This window comes from Mustela nigripes, chromosome 10 (genome assembly GCF_022355385.1).
Source record: "Mustela nigripes isolate SB6536 chromosome 10, MUSNIG.SB6536, whole genome shotgun sequence".
Classification (NCBI taxonomy): Eukaryota; Metazoa; Chordata; class Mammalia; order Carnivora; family Mustelidae; genus Mustela; species Mustela nigripes.
This window is the reverse complement of record NC_081566.1, coordinates 65339685-65366063: the sequence shown is the minus strand read 5'-3', so window position 1 is coordinate 65366063 and position 26379 is coordinate 65339685. Positions and strand designations below refer to the sequence as shown.

General features: G+C 65.2%; 1 protein-coding gene across 2 annotated transcripts in view; it reads right to left on the bottom strand.

Annotated features, from left to right (window-relative positions):
* MEF2D (myocyte enhancer factor 2D) overlaps positions 1-26379 on the bottom strand; it is a 27145-nt gene extending 766 nt beyond the window's left edge. Inside the window, exons 1-10 of one of the 2 annotated variants that reach the window (XM_059413657.1) lie at positions 25973-26379; positions 10378-10565; positions 9613-9816; positions 8247-8384; positions 7181-7391; positions 6926-6982; positions 5289-5479; positions 4775-4795; positions 3538-3667; positions 299-527 (exon numbers count right to left, since the gene is read on the bottom strand). In XM_059413657.1, coding sequence (XP_059269640.1) covers positions 299-527; positions 3538-3667; positions 4775-4795; positions 5289-5479; positions 6926-6982; positions 7181-7391; positions 8247-8384; positions 9613-9816; positions 10378-10431 — 1235 coding nt within the window. In that variant the 5' untranslated portion in view covers positions 10432-10565; positions 25973-26379. The remainder of the gene's footprint in view (positions 1-298; positions 528-3537; positions 3668-4774; positions 4796-5288; positions 5480-6925; positions 6983-7180; positions 7392-8246; positions 8385-9612; positions 9817-10377; positions 10566-25972) is intronic. The other variant, XM_059413658.1, reaches the window with a different exon arrangement.

Below are 26379 nucleotides of genomic sequence, written 5' to 3'. Positions count from 1 at the left end.
GGGAGGGAGGGGGCGGGGCGGGGAGGGCCGCACGGGGAGAGCCGCGGAGGGGAGACAGGAAAGAAGGGAAGGAGCCACGTTAGTTCTTTCCGCTGCGTCACCCAAGTCAGCCTGGTGCTCTGGGCTGGCTTGGGAGGGGCTCCGGGGCTGCCTCCCTGTGCCCCATGTCCCGTGCCGTCCGCTGGGGACAGAGCACCTGGGGGGGGGGCACCCTGCTCCCGACAGGGACCTCCTCTTCCCAGCCCCAACCCTGCCTTCCCGGAGCCCCCTGCCCGCCCCAGGGCGCCCTGGGACTCACATCAGGCTGCTGAGAGACACGGGGACCAGATGGGGCTGCGGCTGGGGCTGCTGTGGCGGCTGCTGGGGCGGCTGGGGCGGCGGCTGCGGCGGCTGCTGGGGCGGCTGCGGCTGGGGCGGCTGCGCAGGCTGCGTGGGCTGCGGCCAGGCCGTGACGCTGCCTAGTGACAGCCCCCCGGGCGAGCTGAAGGTCGGGAGGGAGGAGAGCTCTGCGCTGCTCAGCTGGTAATCTGCGGGCGGGGGGGGGGGACGGACAGAAGGACTCAGCGCCCCCCCCAGCACAGGGACCGGAGAAGGGAACGTGCGCCTCCCAGGCGGCAGGTGCAGGAGGAAGAGATGCGTTTTTAAAACAGCTTAACTATTCTCTTTCCCTTTCACCACGGGTAGGTGTCACTTTCAAGATGTCAACTGAGAGGGAAAGTCAGGAGGGTCTGACACAGCCCAACCGTCATCACTTGGACAGACAGGGATTCACGTGCCTGAGACGGGTGCCTGCGGACCCCGGGCACATGTTGCAGGGAAGCCAACTGCCTCACCGCCCTCTCCCGGGGCCGTGTCCCTGCGCTGCGAGACTGTCAGTGCACAAGGGTCCAGGGGTTCGAGCCACCGTGTCCACACAGCCACCAGGTGGATGTGCGTGGCCCCAGCTGGGCCCACGGAGCGGAGCGGCGGCAAGGGCACCCTAACCCCTGTGGCCCCGGCCAGGTTCCCCGCGAGGCGGAGCTCCTTGCTCCTACTGTCTCGGTCTTAAGGAAGAAGCTGACGTCTGCGCAGCTGATGCCAGGCCGGGCACTCCCACGGCAGTCTGTCTGGGCTGCTTGGCAGAGGTGCCCCGAGGAGCCCAGGGCAATGGCGTTGTGGGGGCACACAGGCACACCCCACGTGGTCCCCCTGCTGCGCTCTCACTCAAGGGCTCCCTGGCTGTGCCCTGGTCTTTGTGCAGGGACCACGGCACCACCGCACAACGGTACAAGAAGGGCGAGAGCAAGGCCCCCAGAGGCCCCGAACCTGGGGCAAGCGAGGCACTCGGACTTGTCCGCCCAACACGCACAGCACGAGGCCTGACGGGCGAGGGAAGGCACGCAGGCGCGCACCACGGCATCTGGCGCACAGGACGGATCCCAAAGACCGGCCTGGGGCTGTTCCTAATTCACGAGCGAGGCAATCACAGCGTCCGGTGTGGGGGACCCCGGGTGGAGACGGGACCCCGAGCTCCTGGCTAACCCCTAAGTCTCACCTGGAGACAGTCCCTGCCTCTGGTCTCATAACAACACTGTAGGCTGAGACACTGGTCCATAACAAAAGCAGAGCGAGGGCAGGAAGGAGCCCCTGCTATCCCACCGCCAGGAGATGCGAGGGGCCCGGCTCCTGTCCCGCACGTCGCCACCACACTGGGGACCCAACTGTGCGGAGGCCCAGGGCCCCCTGGAAAGGAGGGACATGGCGCACAGGCCGCCTGGCAACCCACTCGCTCCGGACCCAGAGCGACCCGCGGAACTCTGCGGCCAGCGCCAGTGAGGGGCCGGGCCTGCCCCTTCCCCGGGACACCAGCAGAGCCGGCCTGCCCTCAGCCAGAACTTGAGCAGGAGCCAGGGACTAGGAACGCCAGACAGCTGGACGCCAGCGCGTTTCTGTTTGTACGCGGAGGGCCACCTGAAAACACCTGCTGTGGAAACGGAGGTGCGCTGGGCGGCTGCAGCAGCTTGCGGACCCAGAGCCCCAGCTTCTGGGAGGGCACGAGGGGGCCTACACCTCCCAGCAGGGCCCCGAGGGCAGGCCCCGGGTCAGAACGTGCTTTCACACCAAAGTGCCAAACAGTCTGAAGTCTGGCCTTGCCGGGCGCCTGTCCCAGTGTCACAGAGGCCCGCTAACCTCCCCTCTTGCTTCAGGAGACTCCCGAGGGCCGGACACGATGGCAGGAAACCACCGCCGCGTTCCGGGGTTTCCAAACACTGGAGCTCTGAAACAGTGGTCTGTGCTGCTCTCTGCCGCCCCCCCCGCCCGCCCCCCCCCCTTCTAGAAGAGGAGACCGGCCCCTGGGGGCACAGCCATCTGCGGCTGCCCACGGGCCCCATACAGACAAGAGCCGCAAACACAGGGCCGAGGGCACAGGGCTGAGGGGTGACCACACGACACCTGGGCAGGGACATCTGCATGCAGATGCGGTTGGCGGGGTCCGGCCCCTCACCGTGGCGGGGCTGCCCCAGCTCCCTGTCTTGTCCCGGGGGGCTTCCTGTGTCTGCAATGGTGCGGTTCTAGCTTTGTTCCTGGGGAGGAGGCAGGAGGTGCGACCACCTATACAGGTTTCTGGAGCAGGGGCTGGGGAGGCGGGAGTTTAAGGGCCTTTTGGTCTAGTCTGATCCAGCACAAAAGAGCCGCAGCACAAGCCAGTCCTGGGACTGGGACCCTGTGGAGCGCCTGAGGTCTCGGCGGGGAAACAAATCCTCAGACACAAGGTGCTGAGGCGTTTCCCCGTGAGCAAGTCCGGCGTGGAGCGCAGGCCAGGATGGCCCAGAGCGTCACCACCTGCTCCCAGGAGGGGACTGTGGGGGACTCAGGAGGGCCTGAGCACTGGGTGTCCTGTGCGAATTCTTCCACCCAGAGGCCCCCCGCCATGTCTCCGCGCGGCTCTCCGCCCGCACACCCTGCCCGACCTTCGTCAGCCCCTCTCCTCCCTCCTCCCCGAGCCCCTCTTGGCGCTCCTGGCAGTCCGGGCAAACCTCCCTGACAGACTTCTGTCTCTGGCCTGCTCCGCCGGCGCCGTCTCCCTCACCTCCTCCTCCTGCTCCTGCTCCTCCAGGAGAGCCTTGCTGCGCTGGGCTGTGCTGCCCAGCGCATGCCCCTCCCCAGCCCTGGGCCCCCTGGTCAGCCGACCTCTGGCTTGGCTCCTCCTCAGACAGGAGGCTCCCTAAGGGCAGGGACTCCTTTCTCCATTAGGCCCTATATTAAAAATGGGGAATACCTACTTATTAACTTGAATTTCAGACAAAACAATGAGTAATTTTTTAACATTTTAGCAGAAGAAAGTCTTTGACACACACTTATCCTCAAAAATTGTGTTTTATTTGAAATTCAAATCTCAGCGGGCATCAGTTTCTACTTGCTGACCGCGGCCACCTCCGTCAGGTGGGGGCTCCCCTCCCCCCGAGCATCCCCCAGCGACTCTCTCCTGCTCCCCCTCGGGCCCCGGTCCAGCCCCAAGGCCAGGCCGCTCGGTGGGCTGGAGGCCCAAGCACTCACCTGTGTTGTAGGCAGTGGGCATGGAGGAGAAGGGGAGGCCCTGGCTGAGTAAACTGGGCGTTGCCACGGAAACCACTGGCGTGGTGAGCGAGTGGGTGGACTGGGAGGCCCCGAGGCGCTGGGCATTGTTCTGCAGGAGGAAAGGGGTCGGTTGGTGGATGGTCGTCACCAGGCAGGTGGCGGGAGGGTGGGCTGCATTCCCCCCAGCCCTCCTGTCCAAGGACAAGCTGGGGCCCCAGGCCCCCAACAGCCCTAGGCTCGGTCTGGAGGGGGGACGCGGACAGGCAGGACTGCTGGCGTGTTCCCAGAGAGGCCGAGACCTGGGGCGGGCGCCTGGCCGGGCGGAGAAGCAGACTGGGCCGCCCTCCCTGCCCGTCTCGCCGCACGCCTAGCCGGAGCACGCGGGCCTCTGTGCGGGAACGCCGGGCCTGGCGTGGCGCGGGCCCACGTGTGCACACACGTGTGCGGGGCTGTCAGCCCCATCCGCCGCTGAGTCACTTGTTTATTCCAGCCCCACACTGCGGCCGAAACTGCCGACGTGTTGGCCGCCAAAGCCCGCTGCCTTTTCCAGCCTCCCTGGCCCCCGTCGGGGAACCGGGGAGGGAGAGGCCCCGCACTTGCGGCAGGTGGTGGCCAGTGTGCACACGGGAGGGCGTGTGCGCAGCTGCCCTTGCCTGAGCACATGCGAGGTGTGCTGCGTGCGGGACCAGCAGGGCCAGGCAGAGGGGCTGTGGTGAGCCCCCTCCCCCATACTCCCACCCCCCAAACCCAGGTAAATCTGGCTCAGCCTGGGATCTCTGCAGCTCTGGGAACGCGCTGTCATCGACAGCCTGCCCCCTGCTAAGGAGGCCCCCGTCCTGGGTCCCAAGCTCAGCAGGATGGAGCCGGGGGCAAGTCTGGCGCAGCCCCCCCAAGACGGGCATCTTGGGGCCGCAGCAGGCAGGCCCGCTGAGGCTTGGGGCCGGCCCCTACCCCATGCACACGCGCGTGCACACACGCAGAGCAGAGGAGGTGTGGGTGAACACGGCACACAGGCACACACACACAGGTACAGGCACGTGCACATCTGACCCCCGACCCCTGCCCCATTCAGCCCTGAACCCCGCCCAGCATGGAGGAAACACCGCACAGCACACAGGCCGCTGGAGGGACGGGGCGCACGCTCCCCAGGGCCGCGCGGGGCCACAGGCTGACCCAGGGCTCCAAGCCACCACACACGTCTCTGGGCCTCACTTACCAGATCTAAGTGGTCCTCCGTCTGGGAGCGGAAATGAAAGCAAGGGGCGGTTCAGTGTACGGCCCTGGCCCTCGCCTTACTCCCCGGCCCCCACGGCCGCCCGTCCACCTCCTCACACAGGAGCAGGACAGCTGTGCAGCCCGGACAGGGCTCTTTGGTGTCCACACCGACTCCAGAAAATGCCACAGCCCGATGTCCACCAGTTAGGAACCAGTTAGGAACCCGTCACAATCCAAGCCTCGTCTTTCCGTGGCGCTGGCAAATCTCCCCCCCTGTCCCTCTCTGGCACAGAACCTTGTCTCCCACCTCCTGTCCCTTCCTCCTGCCCTCACGGGTGGCACGTCCACGTTCTGACCTCCTGGAGGGCCCTCTGGAGAGCGAGAGCTCACAGGAAGTCCAACTTTTGTGGTCTCCCTTGGGCAGGCCCACAGACCAGCTGGCCCGCATCCCTCCTGCCGGAGCTCGGCCCTTCCCCACCCCCAGCCCCTGCCCCTCGGTGCAGACCCCCACTCACCAGATGATGCATCAACCCCTTTCCTCCCTGGGAGGTGATGACCCTCAGGTCAGGCTTGCGACTGGGGGCTCCGAGCTGGGCGCCGTGGGTGGGCGGAGGTGGAGACTTGGCAGGGATGCCCTTGTTCAGAGTGCTGCCGTTGGCCACGGGCAGGAGCCCGGGGGAAGCCCGAGCACTGACATAGCCGTTCCCTAGAGGAGGAAAGGGCGTCAGATCAGAGGACAGATACGGACCCAGCCCTCCACCCCTGGGCCAGGACTCCACACTCAGGCTCGCGGGGACTGCTGAGCTCTCTGATCCTCCCCGAAAACCCCCGTCCTAGGAGAAGGGGAGAAGCCCCCTCACTCCGGAATTACCGGATTATTCCCTTGGCTCTAGGCCATGTGGGCCAGAACACGGGGGCAAAAGCACCAGAGCCAGAAGCCATGTGGCCTCGCCTCCCCACCTCCCTTCTGGTGACACAGGGCAGGGTGTCCAGCACCTTCCGACCCCATGACCTGCCCTGACTTCTCACAGGGGCCCGGCTGCAGATGGGGAGGGCAGCCTGGGACTTGGGCCTCCGCAAGGACTCCCGAGGCACCCCGACCACTCAGACTGCAGCTTTGGCCAGAGACGGGGTACACGGGACAGGACGCCCACGGCCCTGGGGGAGATGAGCCGTTGGCCAGTGGTGGTGCTGTTGCTGGTCACGGGGGACCGGTAACACCCCCCCCCCCACAACTGGTGACCACCAGTGTCATAAGGACCTTGTGCGTTTGTGCCACCAACTACACAGGCCCCCTCATTCATCCGAGCTCACTGAACCCTCACGCTGAACCTCGGAGGCAGACAGGAGGGGGGTGAGCCCAAGCCCAGGATGGGGAACTCGAGGCCTGGTGGGCAGAGGCACACGGACTCGTCCAGGGCAACGTGGCAGGCTGGACGTCATGCCAGCCCCCACCCACATTCCACATGCTGGGCCTGGGCACGGGGAAGGCCCGCCTCGGCCTGGAGACTGCAGGCCCTTCTCCGACCCTCTTCGCCCTCCTCAGAGATGAAAGGATGTCCACCGTGCCCCCACGCCCCGACCCTGGTGCCCGTCACTCCCAACAATGCACTGGATGGTGCCTGGGGCTAAGCTGCAGACTCTAAAGCCCAGAGACGTGGGGACAACCACAGTTCCGAGTGTCACCTTGCTCTGTCCCCCGGGAACACACCGTTCCCCTCCAAGGGTGGGGCTGCCGCCATCCCAATTTCCGGATCACTCCGGGGACGGCAGGAATGTCGGCATGACGTCAACGGTGACATCTGAAGTCATCGTCACCAGCCAGCCAGCAGCACAGGGCAGGGGAGAGGCTGTCGGCGGCCGGGGGTCCGAGCGGGAACACGTCGGCAGCGCCAGACACGGGCATCCTCCAGAACCCACCCAGACGCCCCGCTCACCAGAGAAGCCTCGCCTCCCTCTCCCCCTGCGGAGACGTGGGTCTCTTCTTCCCGTCTGTCGGGATTCCCTGAGCCTCCGTCTCTGGTGACCACCCACGCCAGTCAGGGCTGCAGACCACCCTCAGGCTCAACTCGGGCCCTGGGACCTTCCTCTCATCTCCTCTGGGTCCCTCCGGGTCCCTGGGGCCTGCGAGGCCACCGAGCAGACCACTCACCGACAGGGCTGGGGCAGGCTCCGTTAGCACTGTTGAGGTCACCCCCCAGCATGGCCCCTGGGGACAAACAGAGCCACAGTGAGCTGGCGGGACGGCACCTTCCACAGCGGGACCCAGGCCCGCAGAGCGGCAGGAGCCCTGGTCCCTCCCCTCAGGAGCCACCCAAGCGAGCGACGGAGGGCTGTGCTGGCCGAAGGGCAACTCCTGCTGGTAACGGAAGCCCCGAGGGCCCGGCGGGCCTCCTCCCCACCTCACCTGCGCTGGCCGGCCGCTGGGGCAGGCCCGGGGACACGCTGTTCCTCTGCAGCGCTGGCTGCTGGGGGGACAGGAGCCGCGGGTCCGTGAGGGATGACGTCACCAAGGAAGGGGTGACCAGAGAGCCGCTGGGATTGCTGAACTGCAGGGAGCTCTGACTGGACACAGGCACCGTGACAGGCATGGCGAAGTTGGGGGCCGGCACAGCGGACTAGACAGAAGATGGAGAAGCGGGGTCAGGCCAGGCGACACCCCCACCCCGGACCCACTGTGGCTGGGGACAGGCAGGCCCGGGCTCCTGGATCCTGGGCTGTGTGTGCGAGGGTCCACGGCTCACGCTCTCCCGCCTGGCCCTCTCGGAGGCGGTTTGCTGGAGGGAGCGCTTTGGGCCAGAGCTCTGGCCCAGAGAATGAGACCTGCTCGCAGCGGACGGGGCCAGGGACCCCCGAAGGCCCCCAGTGGAGGCGGGTTAGTCCTCAGCCAGGCTGGACACACGGGGAGCAGGTTAGAGGGCCTGAGGACAGACCCAGACCCACGCGCACCCACGCAGCTAGGGACGGCCTGCACCGAGGCTCGGGACCCATGTCACCTGTGCTCCCTCAGCGGGTGGCTCGGGCCAGCAGTGTCCACGAAGGCCCCCCGGACACCCGGCCCTACTCTCCTGCTGGCTACGGCCCTCACGTCATCTACACATGCCCTGCGGCCGCTCCCGGCCCGCACTCCGCCCACACGGAGACTCAGCCGGGCCACAGGCACCCACAGCGCGGCTGGGTGGCGCCTCGCTGGTGACGGCCAGCCTCGGCGCGGGACAGGCATCGGGGGCGGCCGGGGGCCGGCGGAAGCCACACCATGCACCGCGGGAGGCGGCCCCATGCGACTACTCACGGCCAGTCTATAACTCTGCATCATTTTATCAAATTCCTCGTCTATCTTTTTATACTTCTCCTCCGTCTGGGGGGTCAGGGCAAACACCTCGTCCGCCTCGGGGCTCTCACACTCCCTGTGCTTCTTGTGCAGCGCCTGGGGGCCGGAAGGGGCCGACAGACACGCGGTGAGTGGGGCTCACCCCGTAGCGCCGGAAGAGCCCGTCCAGCTCCTCGCTGGCGCGCCGGTACTTGTCCTCCAGCAGGGGGCTCTGCTCCAGCGAGTCCTCCCCGTCGGGCTCGGGGCTGTCACAGCCGTTGAAGCCCTTCTTCCTCAGGGTCTGCAACCGCAGCAGGGCGTCAGCCGGCGTCAGCGGGGTCCCGGGTGCTCTCCTACCTTCTCCCCACCCCCTTCCTCGGGGTCCCCAGCATGTCCCGGCCGCCCCCTTCTCCTCCTCGTGTTACTGTGGGAACACGCGCTGGGTTCGGGACGTGGCGGGGGGAATGATGCTCAGGCCCCAGGGCCCACCACGGGGTGGGTGGGAGGGCGGGGGCCCACAATGCACCTGGCACAGACCCCTGCTTCCCAGGTGACAGGTGGGGAGGGGCCCTGGGGGGATGGGCTGGGAGCTGATGCCGGGGAGGGGGGCCAGCCCCTGCCTGACCACCCCCAGTACCCCACAAGGGAAAGGCAGCCCTGCTCACAGGAAGAGGGGGAGAGACGCGGAGACAGAGACAGAGGAAGAGGCCCGAGGAAGGTGGTGGCGTACAGGGAGCCCCTGCCGTACGACCCCCCGACACACTGTCCTTGCCGGGGGGGGGGGGCTCGCCATGTCGGGGACCACCTGGTAGGTGTGGAACAGATCCCAGAGTTCCCTCTTCCTGCTCTAAACACCTTCACAGACGCTCGTTCTGTCGTTAGTGGATAACGAATGTACGTCTTCCGTTCTAGTTGAGAGTAATCTCTTTTCTCTATTACAGAACTAAGGTAACTTCCTCCACATCTTGGAGTTCAAGCCAGAGGCCCAGCCTGTGGCTTCCCGGGCACCCGCCTCACTGGCAGAAGTTCTGTTCCCTGAAAGCACGCACGCCCCATGGGAGAAGCAGGAACTGGGCTGTCTCGTTTAAGTCCCACCACACCCTTCCAAGCTCGCCCCGGCCCTGCTTTGTGGACGTGGGCACCACGGCCTGAGGACACATGGCCAGGAAAGGCCACCACTGGATTCCAAGGCCTGTGTCCTCCGACAGCCTGCAATGCTGGCTTGTTTTGAAACAGAAAACTGAACCCCAGGGACCCACAAAGGGACAGAGGCAGAGCGGGAGAGCTGGAAACAGAGGAAGAAAGACAGAGACGGAGTCAGATGCAAGAGCAGACCAACGATGGATGAGGAGAGAAAAAGAGAACCAGAGGGAGACGGAGCAGAGGGGCGTCCTGCCAGCTTCACAGGCAGGAGCGGAGGCGCAGCGGGCCGGGTGGGCAGCCGCCGGCCGGCCGGGGTACACACTGGGCCGGCGGCTGCCCGCCTGCCGCCTCGGTCCGGACGCGGGAGCGTGCGCGCCCAGGCCCACCTCGATGATGTCGGCGTTGGTGCGGCTCTCGTGCGGCTCATTGTACTCGGTGTACTTGAGCAGGACCTTGTCCATGTCGGTGCTGGCGTACTGGAACAGCTTGTTGGAGTGGTTGAAGATGATGAGCGCGATCTCGCAGTCACAGAGCACGCTCAGCTCGTACGCCTTCTTCATCAGCCCGAACTTACGCTTGGTGAATGTCACCTGCGGGCGGCGGCAGGGCCGGCGGGGTGGGGCTCAGTAAGAGCCTGCTCCGGAGCCCCTGGCCTGGGGGTGGGCGGGGACAGGCCAGCACCTTCCGGCCTGCGTAGGCCACCGTGCAGCGCAGAGCTGCCTCGTGGAAGGGGGAGAATCTGGACAGACAGAGCTCCACGGGGGCTGTGAGTGGGTCGGGGAGGAAAACGGGAGGGCCTCCCGGATCTTCCCCTGCTGTAGCAAGACGGGGAGAATTAATCTTGGGGAACAGGGTGTGCCCGGGCATGGCCTGAAGCTGGCGTATGGCCCCTGGCGCGGGGGGTACTTGGGGGGGGACACCCAGGTCTCCTCTTACAGCAGCAGATAAGCCTTGGAGTTCTAAGATACAGAGTTCCAAGAGCTGCAGGGAGCTGGGGGTTCCTCTCCTCCCAGTTCATTCCTTCCCCTTCCATAATAGCCTCCAGAGGCCCCCTCCTCAAGGAAGCCCTCTTGGATTAGCAGGAGCGAGTGGAGGCAGAGGCCAGCTCCCTGCCCTCACCCCCTCCACGTGGCTCCAATACCCCTTCTCACCTGTCGGTTCCGCTCATCAGTGATCCGCTGGATCTGAATCTTTTTCCTCCCCATCTTCTCTGGGGATCCTCAGTGCTGGGGGGAGGGATCTCTGGGTGGCGGGTCTGGGCTCGCCTCACACTGTGCTCATGAACGGCCTGGGACCAGGGCTCAGTTCATGGTCTGCAGGACAGCTTCTGCACAGTGTCCTGGGAGGGGAGGGGAGGGGAGGGTCACGAGAGGACAGTCAGCCCTGGCTAGCACCAGCACGCAGGCCAGGTTCACCGCACCCGGGAGAGGCTGGCGGCATCCACCCCATCCTCGAGATGGGGACATGGGGGTGCCCTGAGGCAGCAGCAGGCCCTTACGCCCAGGCTCAGGCCCCAGACCAGGCTCTTTCCACACCAGCGCTGCTGCTCTTGGGTTCCAGATCACACACAGTTAGTTGGCTTCCAAGGGTCTGGGTCCTGGAAAATGCCCCCAGTCCTCTCCTCTGCCCAGAACCCACCTGGAGTAGAGACAGCTAGGTCTGCCGGCTGCCCCTCGGGCCTAAAGGGGCACTGCCATTCGCAGCGCCCAGTGCAGAGAGCACCTCCTACCAGGGCCACGCACTGCTAACCCTGGTGCCAGGACAGGTGCACTCTGCGGCCCAGGGTCAAGCACACAGAGCAGCCTGGAGCCTGGGGACCCGGGGTGGGGCTGGGGCTGCAGAGCCCCCTCCTCCTCCCTCGGGGGCTGCTCCACTCCCGTATCCCCCTCTCCTCCATGGGCCTCTGCCTCAAAGTTCTGCTTCAAGAGCCACTTCTGCTGCTTAAAATAAACAGACACATACACCACCACTCCACAGCAGAGTCTGCAAGCTTTCTTCGCACGGGGGTCCACGGCGATCCACAACTATTTTGGGCCCCGTAGGCCATTCGGGTCTGCACAAAACACGTAAACACAGACGGGCCACAGGGCTCAGGGACAACAACAGGCACAGGGGCAGCTGCGGCCCCGAGGGCACAGCCTGCAGATGCCGCTCTGGGGGACCACACCACGTCTAGGACCCGAGTCCAGTCTGGGCTCCAGCCCTTCCCAGCCTTGCCCCCCCCCCCCATCCCGGAAGCACAGATCAAGGACGGAGCCGCTGGCGTGCGCCGAGGCTGCTGGCCTCCAGGAGCATGCAGACGCCCCCCCCTTCCGCAGGTTCAGCAGCCAGCTGGGCGGCTCCAGGGCGGACCAGTGTGTGCGGAGGGGAAGCCCAGGCTGACCCAGGAAGTGCCCGCGCTCAGGTGTGGGCGGTGCCCAGACAGGCTGGGTGAGCCCTCAGGGACTGGATGGACCTGGGGTGGGATGGAGGCACCCAATGAGCCCATGGCCCCTTGGGCTCTGTGAATGGGGAGAATCAGAGGTGGAGCCTTCTGGGAGAAGGGCTGGGGGTGGGGTGGTAGTGAGCAGGAGGTCCACGCTTTCCAAAGCCACTCTGGGTCTGAGGAAGACCATTGGCCGTGGAGGTCCAGCCTGACCCCCGACCACAGAGCTCCAGGCAGAGACCCTACAGCACAGTCCAGCAGGTGGGCTCTCAGTGCCCCCAACCTGAGCAGAGAGGACAGGCACACTTTCAGGGGCTGCTGAGTCTTCCCTGAGCCTTTCCAGCCCCCCTCAACCACGGCCCCTGAGGTCCCACGGTAGACGGCAGAGCTCAGCCTTGGCAGCTCAGTCAAGGAGGGCAGGGGAGAGGGGGGGAGGCAGGGCATCTGGACTTGGGGGGAGTCGGGAACACCCCTTCCCATCAGTTCCTGCCCCTAGGACTGGCCCTCAGGCTCTCCCTAGCCCAGCTGGAAAGAGAGCTTCTTTCTGTTCTGTCCCGAGAGGGCAGGTAACAACCCCATGGCGCTCCCGCACAGCCAGAGGGATCCTCCATCCCCCTCTCCCGGACAGGGGTCCCAAACCTCTTCCTCTCTCCCTTGTTCTCCGGGTACTCCTTGGCTTCTGGGTCCCCTTCTGTCCCCACGGGACAACAGCCACCCAGCCCCCACAGCCCTGAGTGGCCCAGCAGCCGCCCCACTCCTTGCCTATAGCTCCATCTCTGCCAAAGACCACGTGGAAGGCCCCAGCCCAAGGATTTCAGCCCCCATCAATCCATTTCCCAGTGCAACCCCAAAGCTGTGTTCCTCAGAGCTGCGGGACTCTGGGCTCGCGGGGAGGGCGGAGAGGGGCGCGGAGAACAAGGGAGCCACCACGACTGCTTTTTCTTGGAAAGCCTGGCCCGGCCTCGTGTAACGGGTTTCACGGCTGCCCTCCCAAGCTCAGAGCGGCTACCTTCCCTCCGCTACCCAGGCCCCCAGCTCCCTCTCGCCGCCTTTTGTGTAAAAGCAAATTCTTGCTAGGATGTGGCCTCTTATCAGCTTCGGGCCAGTTCTCTCTCTTCCTCCAAGTGGGGAGAGAGCCTCTCTGTGCTCCTGGGAGCCCCGCAAAGTCCTTCCTGCGGTCTGACCTCGTTCCCTCGGTTCTCAGGGTCCCTGCCCTTCTAGCACTTACCACCACCGCACACTGGCTACATCCCCGCGCTTCCGTTCCATGCCCGGCTCCCCGGGAGCTCGAGCTCCAGCCGGAGCCACGTCCGGCCACGTCCGGCCTTCTCGCACTCTACCCCCCCACGAGGAGGAGCTCAGGAAGGCTCTGCTCAGACGAGGACCGTCTCCCTCGCGACCCTGTGAGAAGGCCTTCTTGTGGTCTCACTCCGGTCAGTCCCGCTGCAGGACCTGCAGACTCTCACTGTGCCCCTGAACTTGTATGTTTGGACAGCACCAGCCCTCTGAGCGAGCCCGCCTCTCCGGGCCGGGCCTCAGCCCTCCCCATCCTTGGGCTGCCTGGTGCAGAGGGTGAGACTCTGAAGTCTGCGGAGCGGCCCCGAGCACATGGAGATGGAGAGGATGGGGTTGCTTAGGCAACTGTCGCCTGGCAACCAGCTCCCTGGCTGATCTCCTACACCACCCCCCCACCCCCGCTTCATGCTGGGGGAGCTGGGATGCAAGAGGGATCAGGGCTGAAGAGACAGGGAAGCCACAGAGGACCCCCGCCCCAAGCATCCTCTGACCAGAGTGGAGTCAGGGACAAAAAGACCAGGCCCAGTCTGTCCCCTCTGCCAGGGGAGCCCCGGACTCCACGCTTCCTGCCCCCACCCCGCGCTGCTCCTGTCCCTGTGCCTGCAACGCTAGAGGACGAGGTGCCCCTGCCCTGGGCAGTCCTTCCTTCTATCTGACCAAGAGCCCCCCACGGAGCAGGCTGGGTCTGTGATAACCTCCCCCTCTTCCACCCGGGCTGCCTGCTCCACCTGGCCCAGAGTCTGAGCGCCCTGGGGCCAGAACACGAATTCACCCGTGACTTTGGAAGGAGGGTGGCTGGGGCCTGGATGGGCACCGAGGACCCTACACGGACCCCATCAGGGTGAAGGAGGCCCGACCTGTCCCGCTTCCCTCCCACTCAATTAGGAAGATCCTGATGAACACCTGGGCCTCCCTGATTAGCCCCTGCCCGGTGACCTAACCCAGCCAGGAGCCAGAGGCCCGAACAGCTGTTCTTCTAGGGGCACCTCTGCCCCCTGGCCCGGCCTGCCCCCATGCGGCCTCTTCTTCCCGGCCCTCTCCCGTCCTCTAGGAAGCCCTCCCAGCCCTGACTTTGGCTGTCTCTCCTGGAGCCCAGGGCTGGAGGGCGCTTAGCAAGCTGCTGTGGACACAGCAGGGTTGGCTGGGTTGGCTATCCGGCTCTGCTGGCCCCAGGGCCCGCCTGACCTCAGGACCCAGCTACGGGTCCTCAGGCTGGCAGCATCTGTGTCACCGAAAGCAGCCCCTGGAAGGCTCTGGCAGTTTCTGCTTCTCCCACTCAAGGTAGTGCCGGTAGGACAGAGCTGGGCAGGCTGGCCTCCTGGGGGCAGGGAGTGGGGACAGGGAGAGCACAGGGGAAGGGGACGGCAGCTGGGCCAAGCCCAGGAGGCAGGCACAGACCCACCTTCTTTAGGGAAGGCAGCAGCAGAGCAGCCCCGGCAAACGGGAAGGGGCTGCGGGGCTGACACCACCTGACAGGGACCCCGAGGGCCACCTGTCCAAGCTGGGATCCAGGCCCAATACGGAGTGGGTTCTATTTACATGCAAATGAGGTGCAAACAATATGCAAAGTGTACCCTAAAGGGGGTCTCGGGCTGGAGGGGCCACAGGAGAAAAAACAGGCCGGCCCTCCCCCAGTTTAACACCTCTTGGTACCTGAGCAATATTCAAACCATTCTCAGGTTTCAGAATGATGCTATCTCAGTTCCTGTGTGAGGGTGGCCTGGGGCCAGTGGGGAGAGTGCAGGGGGCTGCCGGGGCAGCCTCCTGGACCTGCAGCAGCTGTGGCCCAGATGCCCTTCCTGGGGGTGCCCTGACACGGCTTCCAGCTCCTCTCTCCTCCCTCCCCATGGCCCCCACCCCCCCCAGGCCTGCTGCCCCAGGGCCCAGCGGCCCCCAGGAACCTGAGGGCATCTGATTCCAGAGTGGCGCCACCAGGGCAGGTCAGACGCAGCAGGGGCCCAGAGAGGCTGAGCGGGCAGCCCCCGTCACAGAGCACTGGGCTTGCGCCCCTCTCCGCTCATCAGGCAGGCCCTCCGTCCCTTCCTCTCCGGCTGATCCCGGCTGCAGGCGGCACTGGAGGGAAGGCAGGCGGCGCTGGAGACAGCTGTCATCCCTCCTCCCGCCCCTTCCCCGTGGCTGGGCTGCAGGGCATGAAATAAGCAGCAGGCGCTGGGGGAGGGGGTGACAATCCGATCCACCTGTCACCCCCACAGTCAGGCGGCCTCCAGCAGCCCGCTCACTAACGAGGGAGGAGGTGTGGTGAGGCAGACACGGAGGAGGGTGGTAGAGGGGACAGACACCCAGACGGGCGAGAGAAAGAGAGGCCGAGAGGCCAAGAGGGGGGCCGAGGGTGGGGTGAGGCAGAGACAGATAAGGAGAGGCTGGGGGGGGCGGCAAGACTCAGAGGCAGCTCAGCTGCGCCCAAAAGCTGGGCTGGGCACGGGGGCACGGCCGGACAGGATGCCAGGCCTGCCCTCTGCATCCCTGCAGTCCGGCCGACAGACGAAGCAGGGAGGGCAGGTCCCACGGAGGGCGAGGGCATCCGGGCTCCTGAGGGCAGGCAGGCCCCCACGGTGGGCAGAGGGCAGCCCCCCATGGTGGGCAGAGGGCAGCCCCCCACGGTGGGCAGAGGGCAGCCCCCCACGGTGGGCAGAGGGCAGCCCCCCACGGTGGGCAGAGGGCAGCCCAGGAGCCCATCAGTCCTGAGCCATCCCAGGGCTCCCAACCCTCCAGGCCTCTCCCCTCCAAGCAGAGACACAGGGAGGTGCACTCCGCAAGAGCGGGGTAGGCAGGTGAACCCCGACACTAACACACAGGGCCCAGGAAGAGGGTGCTGGGGTTCCCAGGTCTGGGTTACACACGGGGGGCGCCTTCCTTTGCCATCTCTGAGGTCCTCCGAAGTGAGGGCAGCGCCCCTCGCCCGCACCCGGCCGGCCCAGTTCTCACGCCCCCACCCTGCTCCCCCCTCCCCTCTGTTCCATTCCACCGCGCCCCCCCCAGCCCAGGGTCCTGCTTCATTCACCCCACAGTTCCAGTGTCTGCTTTCAAAGGCACAGGCGATCCCCAGCCCCATCCTCCTCCCCTCCAAGTGCCGGCTGGCAGGCTCCCTTCCCAAACCCCCGGTTCCCACCATCTTCCCCTCCCTCGGGAACTCCCCTCCCCCAGCCCAGCAGCCTCAGGGTTGGGCAGGGGCTATTTTTAGCCTGGGCACTGAGCTAATTTTAACTCACCGACAGGGACCTGGGGGCGGGCTGGCGGGCTGGGGGGAGGGGGAGGACCAGTCCAGGCTTAGCTGGACCCCGAACAGGGTGGTCTCAGGTCCCAGGTGCCCTAGGAAGGCAAGTGGCGGCAAACACTGCAGCCTTGGCCGAAGGGACAGGAGCGGCCATGCCAGAATGAGCAGCCGGCATGGCCAGCGCACGGGGCTTCCGCTGGACACCTCTCCCGAGCCCCACCCCAGGCTTCCCTCGAGGCAAATCCCTGGGATGGGGTCATCCTGTTCTCTGCCCAGGAGATGCCTCTCCAGGGAGGGTCTGACTCCCAAGCCTCCCCCCTTCCCCGCCCCAGCCTAGCTGCCATCCTGCCTGCAGCGGCCGGAGAGTGTCCAGTGCCCTACAGTGGCAGCGGCCAGTCCCCCACCCAGACTCCAGCACCGCCCACCGCAGCTCTGGCTGTCCCCGGGGGCCTCGGGGCTGGCTGCTGGGAACCACCCTTCACCCTAAACGCTCCCAACTTTCTGGAGCCACCGGGCCTGATCTCTGCAAGACTCTGGGGGTGGGAGGAGGTAGAATCCTAGCAGCAAAGGGGTGGCTGTGGCTGGGCAACAGGCAGCCTAGAGCAGCACGGGGTCTCTTGGCAGGGGCACCGGGGGCCTGGATTCTAGCCCTTGCTCTGGCCCTACATGACTGTGTGGCCTTGAGTAAGTCACTGCCCGCCCCCCGCCATGTTCTTTCCCACTGGTCAGTACAACGGGTGGGTGTAGGGGAGACGGTATCCGAGTGCCCTTCCAGCCAAGCCATTTGGCTACTGTGCTCCTTAGAAAGGCCCCAAAGGAAGGGAGGTCAGGGGTGGGATCCTCCACGGGGAGGTAACAGAAGACATGGCCTGGCTGGCCCACTGTCCTCCAGCCCAGGGGGCGGGACAGCGTGGGGGCCACAAGACAGGAGGGACGGGGCTGATAAAGGCACAAGGGGCTTTCTGAACCCTCGTAACACGAAGCAAAGGGTTGACAGAGGCTCTCGTGGTCAGCAAGGGCGGTACCAGGGGAGAGGGGGCTACCCCGGCCCTGGCCGCAGAGACGCAGCCTCCCCAACTCCAACCACACCTGGAAAGCCTATCAGACCCAGGGCTTGGGTAGTCACTGTCCCCCCGAGGTCACGGTCATGGTCATTAGTGGGGCTGGTTCTGGAACCCAAGCCTGAGCCTTGCTTCACGCTCTACCCAGCAGCCAGAGAGCACTGACTCACTACCGCTCATTTGCATGGGGATTTGCATAGTGTCTCTGACCTTATTCCAACAGGGCTCAACTTCCCATTCCAGGAACTGGGCCGCCCCCACCCAGGACACCTGGGCCCCCGAGATGGAGCTGGGCACCTGGGCACCGTGGCCAGAAGGCATCCCCGAACCCAAAAGAGTAGCTGTGGTACGGAGCTCTCTGTCCCACAGGCCCTGGGCTCTTGTCCCTCCCCTGAACGGGCGGGGGTGTGACCCTGAGACAGAGGGACCACAGCAGAGAATCCCTGAGCTTCAAGGGGGCTCCACAGCTGCCCGGGGGGGGGGGGGGGGTTCCTAGGACAGAAACCCCACCCACCCCATAGTGCGCGGGCTGGGGCAGGAGGAGGACGGGCTGTCAATCCTTTACTCTCGCCTCCAGCTTCATTTCTAAAATCCGCTTCCAAGCCTCCAAAGGAGAGTGGACGGCCTCATGCAGGCCAGACAGATCCTAGGCTCAGGGAGGGCTTCAGAGGGCGGTCGCTTTGGCCTCAGAGTCGTCTCTGTGACTCCAATTCGCTTTGTTAGAAGTCACCCAACCAAGCAGGGGCAGCTGGAAATGTCTCGGGGAGCGCGGAGGCACCAGCACGACCCTCCAGCCAACGGGGAACGGCGGGCAACCCGTCGGAAGGGCTCATGCGCCTGTCCAGTTAGAGCCCCGACCCTCGTGGCCCTGCCCTTGCCCGGCGGTCCGCTCTCCCCAGAAGGCCTCCATCCCTCCCACCGCGGCCGGCCCTTCCACGCAGGTCACAGAGATGAGAGGGGTGGCCGGGGCCCCGGCCATCTGAAGCGGTTGGGACGGTTAGTGTGACACCTTCCACCTCCCCACCCAACTTCCCTCTGGGGTCTCGGGAGACAGAAGTGAAAGTGGCAGCTGGGGCCTTGTGGGCCGGGTTGGCCAGAGAGCCGTTGGGTGAGCAATGCTGCCAGGGCCCCGGCCCGGCTGCCGCGGCCAGGGGTGGACTGATGGTTAGAGCGGGGGAGGGATTTCCCGCGGGGACGAGGGCACAGGGGGACTGTGGAATGCAGGGTCCCGAGGGAATGGGAGACAGTGGAGGGCAGGACAGTGGGCAGTCTCAGAAGGACGCTCTTTGCGGGGGGCGGTGCCGGGACCCTCCCTTCCCGGGCACAGGGCTGGGCAGGGCCGCTCTGGCCGAGGCAGGTGGCGGGCTCCGGGCCCTGACTGCGGGACCAGCAGGCGGAGCAGACAGGACACAAGGCCCCAGGCCCGGGCCCTCACAGGGGGCAGCACCTGGCCTGACAAAAGGGAAGCTGGAGGGTCAGGCTGCGAGAGAGTGTCCCCCTACGGTCACAGACGGGCCCAAAAGAGGCCAATCCAATCAGAGAAAGCAAATCCTCCTAGAGACAGCACGACCTCAGGGAGCCACGGAGGACTTAAAGGGGCCGCTCAGGGCGGTGGCTGGGTCTCCTCCTGCAGAAGGACAGTCCTCTAAGCCCTGGCGGGGGGCGGGCAGGAGGACTGCGACTGCGGGGGCTGGGCTGGCCCTGCGGGGGCTGGGCTGGCCGGGGCGGCCAGCCAGGCGGCTCTTACGGGATTAGTTCCCTGCTGGCAGGAAAGGAGCCAGGTGAGGCTAAGACGCCCAGCTGGAGGGAGGGGGCCCAGGCGGGTGGGGGGTTCCGCCTCACAGGGACACAAACACTTGTGCCTGATGCCACTCACAGCCCCCTTCGGAGAAGGGACCGCATGCGAAACCCTGGGCGACCCCTGCCTGTGACCCCACACCCCCACCCCAATCCCAGAGGGGGGTCCCGCCCCCTCTCTCCTCCCCATCCTTCTGCCACACTTTATCCCCTGCCGCGCCCCAGGGAGCAGGTGAGGGGCCAAGGGGTTCCTACTCTCCCCTGCGGGGCCATCGCCTCACCCCCCACCCCCTGGCTGACAGGTGGGAGAAACAAGAGGGAGCAGCTGGGCCAGGACACCTGTCCCTACCCGGTCAGTCTGGGCCCCACAGGCCTGCCCTGGGGGGTGCACAGGGGAGTCACCAAAGAAGCCAGCAGCTGTGGGGGCTGGAGGAAAGGGGCTCAAAGGTCAAGCCCCCTTTCAGGCTTGGCCCTTCCTCCAGGGCCACCCCCAGCCACTGCCCCTCGCAGGACACAGAACACACGCACACTTTAAGGAGAGACCCTCAAAATCTGAGGTCAGCCACGCCATCCCCCTGCCTCCATGCTGCTTGATCCAACCGGAGCCTGGAGCAGGAAGACTCCAGAACGGAGACAGACCCCTCCCCTCCGCCCCCAGCCCCACCCACTGTCTCCTCCGCAGGGTTGGGGATGAGCCTTCCTTTTCTCCCAACCCTCAGCCCCACCAAGCGGCTGCTGGCGGGGGCAGGGCGGGAAGTCGGGGGGAGTAAGGGATCCTGGGAGAGAAGACTCCCTCCCGGGGAGGTGGAGGAGGAGGGCAGGCTCCGAGGCAGGGAGACAGCTGGCTGGGGAGGCAGGGGTGGGCCTGACGTCCCCAACCCAACCCCACGTGAGACGGAGCCCCAGGCCTGGAGGCCCCCACAGGGCCCCCTCCGCTCCCACACCCCCGGTCCCTGCCAGGACACCCCCCCTTCTGGGGCGCTGCCCAAGCCAGCAAGTCCTGGGTCGGGCCGGCGTCGGGGTCTAGAAGAAAGGAAGCACCCGCTTTCCAAGCACTGGCTCTTGAGGGCCCCACATGTCCCCCACGGACCCTCCCTACTTTCCCAGGGGAAGCAGCTCTTTCTGTCACCAGTGATGAGGGGCAGAGGTGGGCTCCCTGCATGACCAGGGCTTCCCTCCCCCGGGAGTCCAAGCAATTCCTTCCGGGACAGAGTCCCAAACCTCTGGGCCTGGGCGGGCTCCTGTCAGCCAGGCCTGAGTTCCAGCCGGATTCCTGCCGGCCCATCTTCCCACGCCGGCCCCTCATGAAACCTTGCTCGAGGGGGTACTGGTAGGTGTCCTTCAGTCCCTTTCTGGGGGCCTCCTGCCATGGCGTGCCGTCAGGCAAAGATACCTTCTCCGGGGGCGCCGGGGTGGCTCAGTGGGTTAAGGCCTCTGCCTTCGGCTCAGGTCATGGTCCCGGGGTCCTGGGATCGAGCCCCACAACGGGCTCTCTGCTCAGCGGGAGCCTGTTCCCCTCCTCTCTCTGCCTGCCTCTCTGCCTGCTTGTGATCTCTATCAAATAAATAAATAAATATTAAAAAAAAAAAGATACCTTCCCGGGGAATCACAGCGACATCTCCCTCAGCTTCCCACCGAACCTCAGCCTCCACCCTGGGGCTGGGGGCTCCCAGGAGCGTCCAGGGGCTCATCCTTCCCTTATGTGCCATCCTGTGCTCCTCCCAGGTTTCCCCAGGCCTCCCGCTCGCCAGGACCCTTCCCTTAACCTCAGACAAAGCCCCTAACTCCTCACTGGGGAAGAGGGACCTTCCCACTCCAGCTGGCCCGTGTGACATGGGGGCAAGGGGATGGAGCAGACGCAGCCCCCAGCAAACCACTTCCATCTCTGCCTCCCTTCCCCAGTTATAATATGCCAGGAAACCGAGGAGCCTCCAGGTGTCTGCATGCCCGGCACAGAGTGTGGCACACAGGGACAGCATGACCAGCGCTCCCTTCCTCCGGTCCCCAGGGATCTCAGGAGTTTCCGTGTTAGGTCTCCAAAGGAAGAGCGAATGGGATACGGCTGGCAGGGAAGGTCCCTTGATCAGAGGACAAAAACATCTCCTTTTCTATATGCTTCCCTGGTCTGCCCAGCTCCCTGGGGAGTGGCCAGAGCACCCAGCCAGAGGCACCAAGCCAAGGTCAGTGACCAGGCCTAGAGCCCAGAGCCTCCTGGGAGGGTGAGTTTAAATGAGTAAATATGGTCCCGCCTGGGTGTGGCCAGCAGCAAGCTGAGCTCCGGACAAGCCCCTCCCCTCGAAGCCTTCCGCAGAGGGAGAGAGCTCCCACGGCAGGCACACGCGCCTCCCCACCCCTGCAGACTCTCGGGGTCCATGCAGAGTCAGGGAGCTCGTCTGCCAGGTATGCACGGCGGCCAGGACCAGCCAAAACCATGGCAAGGCTCCCCGAAAGGCGAGGTGGGGACACAGGCTCAGGAAAAGGAAAAATCAGCTGCCTTGGGGACCCCCCAGGCCAGGGATCTATCCCGCAGTGCCCGAGGGCTCAGATGCAACCTTGACACATGGGGGTGGCCTTGCTCATCAGTGAGTGGGGCGGGAGACCGAGACTGGGGCAAACCACAGGGTCTCCCGGGTGCTCCGATGGCCTCACGTCCACCTGGAAAGCTGCCTTAGCCCAGGGCATGTGGCCCACGTGGAGGTACGGGGGCAGGGGGGGGGGCAGAGGCAGTGTGAGCCAGGGCCGCGGGGAGGAGCCCCCGGGGGGCACTGCAGGGGCAGTGATGGGAGTCAGCTAGGGCTCCTCAACTGGCAAGCCAGGCCCCAGGGCTGCCCATCTGCGGTCTAACCTCAGTCCCTCCTGCTCTAGTGAGCCCTCCCTCTGCCAAGTCCTTGCAGGCCTCGGCCTCCTCCCCCTGGTCCCCCACCCATCGGCGGCCTCCAATCCCTTAATCATCTTCCCATTCACTGGCCCTCACCCCCGCGGGGTGGCAGCTGCTCAGTGGGCGTCTACACACCCCTGGGTATGAGCTCGCACAGCTTCACGCACGCCCGTGTGTATGAGCTCCCGCACCTTCACACACACCCATGTATGAGCTCACACACCTTCACGCACATCTGTATGAGTTCCCGCACCTTCACGTATGCCCGTGTGTATGAGCTCGCACACCTTCACACATGCCTGTGTATATGAGCTTGCACACCTTCACGCACACCTTCACTCCATGTGCCCCTAAATGCTGGGAACCTGCTAGGTGCATCTGGGCTCGGCGGCCTGCACCAGGACACCCCACCCCCCGCCAGCACCCCCTGGCAGGCTCCCGGCAAGGGGGCAGGAGAGAAAATAAATACCCAGCCCCATGCCACTGTCTGAGCCTTTCAGATAGCAGAGCCCCCAAGAGCGGCTGGGGAAGAAAGCACCTTTAGAGCTCCCTCTTTCCCAGACCAAGGGAGAGCCACCGCTGTCCCCTCAGCAAGCACCCTGCTAAGTTCTTCCGAAGTTGAGCGCCAGGCCGCTTGCTGCAGTGGTGGGCGGGCAGCCCGGCACCAACCAGAAGCCGGCACGGTGTCCAGCTTCCCACACAGAGCTCGGAGCACCTCGCACCTCCCCCTCCCACCATGAGTAAGTCACCAAACTGGGACAGAAGGACAGACGGTTGGCCGGACTCCGGCCCCATGACTGGCTCATAAAAGCCACCAGCAATGACAGTGATGCCGAGGCGATGCGTGCTCCCCCCGCCACCCCCTTCTGCCCTGTAACAAGCAGGATAATTGCCTCAAACTGGGGGTCCTCAGGGAGCCCAGAGAGTCCCAGCCTGGACCCATGGGGTGGGCAGAGCCCCCCACCGCAGAGCACCATGACCCAGAACCTGACCCCTGACGACAGACCCGAGACCCGTGTCCGACTCGCATACCCACTGCGGACACCAAACAAACCCAGGCCAGCCTCTCTCACCTGCCCCCCACCCAGCCCTCTTCTCCAGAAAGGCCACCACCTTCTGGGTGACAAGGGCAGAGAAGCAGGCTCTGAATAGTACAACCAGGGCCCTGCTGGAGGCCTCCGTCCATCCCCAACTCCTCTTGCTCCCACACAGGCAGAAAAGTAGGTGGCAAAGGGGGCAGAGCGTCCGGCTCAGGGCCCCCCCACAGGGCCAGGGCAAGCACCGCGATCTTGGACCCGGTGCCAGCCAGGGGGCAGCGGCCCAGGTGGCCGGGGGAGAAGGTTAGCAAGATGAGCAGAAGGCCAGGCCCCTCTGGGGGCCCAGGGGCGAGGGACGCCCGCGGCAGAGACTGAGGAGGAGGAGGCTGGGGGAGGCTAGGTGGCGATCTGTGAGGGTCTAACCTGAGGCCTCCTCCTCCCTGGGCCCCAGTGGAGCTGGGGGCCTCCCCCCCCCCCCCCGCTACTGGTACTCCAGACGGCCCCCCCACCCCCGCCAGGGACTTTACCCTCCACCTTCTTTCCTCACTGCACCTCCAGGAAAGACCAAGGAAGATTAAAAAAAAAAAAAAGAAAGAAAGAAAGAAAGAAAAAAAAAAAAAAAAAGCCACCCTGCTGGAGAAAGATTATATAACAGCAGCCAGAAAGACTATCCTATCTCCGGGTCTGTGAGAAGAGCCTAGAGCCAAGCGGGGCAGAGCTGGGAAGCCCAGGGCCCTCCAGCCCAGGAGCCGCAGGCCCAGAGCAGGGGGGACAATGGGCAGGACGTCAGAGCCACCATTCCCAGTCCTCCACCACTCGGTTCCAGGCACTGGGCACAGGAGACAGAAGCCTCAGCCCAGCCCCTCACGCCCATCCCCCAGCACACGGGTCAGGATGCTCTCTCTGCCTGGGTCCTGCTGCTCCCCTTGGATCTGAGGCTCCAAGAGCAAGGGCCAGGCCTTCCCTCTCATTGTCACTCCCTACTGTAGAGCCACGCCTGGAAGACTGGCGCTTAGACTAAAGCCCTGACACAGACCTGCTGTGTGATTTCAGGTACATGGCTCAACATCTCTGGTCCCTAGAGGAACACGAGTGAAAACCCTTCCTTTTCCCAGAGAAACCAGAGACCCCTCACTTACACATGTCCACGCACACACCTACACACACACCCAGGTACACAAGCACATAGAGGTATGCTGGGGGGCAGGGAGATACCACAAAGAGAATAGGACCACTGAGACCCAACAGTCCAAATGCCCATCCTAGGGCAAACTAGGAAAGAGCCGTACGTAGGCCCTAGTGTTCCCCAATCACCCAACGTAAGACATAAAGACATAAGACATAAGACATAACACAACATAAGACATAAGCGGGTCTTCAGCCTCCCTCGCTGGGATCCCACCCCACCCCCACCTCCTGCCCAACACACTGGGAAACCACAGGAAGGAAATTCATTCCCAGGCAGGCCGTGGGAGCTGGGACAGCCAGGCTAAGTCCTGGGGCGGGTGTGACCCAGCGGCCACAGGCGGGCTGGACATCTGTGAACACTGACATGTGCCTTTTCAATGCTCTCCTTGGCTCCCAAGACTTCCCTGTTGGGGGTGTGAAGACGAGTGGGAGGCGGACAGCTCCCTAACTTCAAAACACCCAATCTAGGGCTGGCCTGGGCTCCCCTCCTATCTCGAGGCCAGAGCAGCCCAAGGTCACCGGCCCAGACGGCAAACTTCCCATAGTCCAGGCCGGCCCCTGAACTGCCTGGGAGACCCGCGGAGGGGCTGGGGGAGGGGTGGGTGAGGACCACCCCCAAACCAAAGAAAACAGGCCAATAAGGAGACCTCAAAAAGGGGACTCAGCACAGGGAAGGGGGGCAGAGGATCCACCCACTGTAGCCTCCCCCAAACCACCAACAATGCCCTGTTTAAGAGGAGGAGGTAGAGAGAGCCTCCCACTTAGAAGGACAAACCTGGGATAACCTAGTCAGTGGTTCCGAGGGTGCCCACACCCTGGAGCCCTCCCGAGGCCAGGACAGACCTACAGAGGCTATCCAGAGGTTGGCTTGAACCACTAAGGAGAAGGGACCCTTTCTCCCATCCCCCTGAGACCCCAATCTGACGGCAGGGGCCTGCCACAGGGCAAGACACAAGACTCATCCTGGTCTCCTTGAAAACCCCCCAACACTCCCTCGACCCCCACTCCCAGACCAGTTCAGCCTGCCATTGGTGGAAAGACAGACTGGAGAACTCTTGCCCAGATGTTGAGCAGCTGCAAACTTCTGGCCAGGGTTTCTCCAACTGGGGCTGCTGACAAACCAGATCGGGGGGTCTCGGAGTGGGGGTGGGAGGTCCCAAGAAAGGGTCGAGCGCGCCCACCTCCGTGGTGACCCGGCGTCCCAAGTCCACAGGCACCCGGCAACCCCGGGCCGGGACAAACACACACACTCACACACCCCGACCCACCACCCCGGTGTCATCTGAACAACGTCCCCCCTCCCTCCCCCGCTTCCCAAACAGCTGCGGCTCCCCCCGCCCCCACCCTCCCGCCGCCCTCCCAGGCCCCCTTCTGCACCATTTCGGGCCAAGGAGGAGTGAACAGGCGGCGCGAGCAGGGAGAGGGAGGGAGGGCCGGCTGTTAAAATGTCAGTCGCTCCCGGCTGTCACCGGAGACCCCCTCTGAGGATGGCGCCCCGGCCCAGACCACTCGCTGGCCGTCGTAACCCCCGACACCCACAGACGGGCGCGCCCCCAAGCGCAGGTCCCCACCCCGACCCCGGCACGCAGGGGAGTCAGAGCCCCCTGCACTTGTCCCCCGGCCGAGTCCCTACACAAACAAGCAGCCCCCCACGTAGCCTCCCACCGCCGCCGCACGGAAACAGCCCGCTCCGCGAGTTCCTCCCACCCGGGGGCCACCCCAGCCCACCCCTCAGGGGGACGGTCCAGACCACCCTCCACCCCAACCCCGGGACGGGGTGGGGGAGGGGGGCTCTTAAAGCGGCAGGCGCATTATTTTTCCCTACTCACCGGCCCCGCTGGGGGAAAGGGGTGTCACGGCTGGGAGGGGTGGCCCTCGCCCCCGGTCCGGGGGATCTTCAACGCCGGGCAGCCGCAGCTCCGGGCGGGGGGGAATAACAAATGAGGCCGGCGTCCGCGCGGGCCCTGGGCGGCGCCGGGGGGCCTGGGCCCCCGCCGTGGGCGCGGGGGCGGGCAGGCGCGCGGCGGGAAGGGGGGACCGGGGCCGAGCGCCCGAGCCGCCTCGGCGTTGTTGATATTTTGCTTCCTTCCTCCTTTCGGGCTCCAAAGGTAACTCCTCCAGCCCCCGGGAGTCGAGGCCGACGTAGGCACAGCTCAGCCTAGCTTGAGGGGTGGGGCCCGGGGGTCTGATGGACAGGCAGGGAGGCCAATGGGAAAAGCCCGCGCCGGCGGGGCGG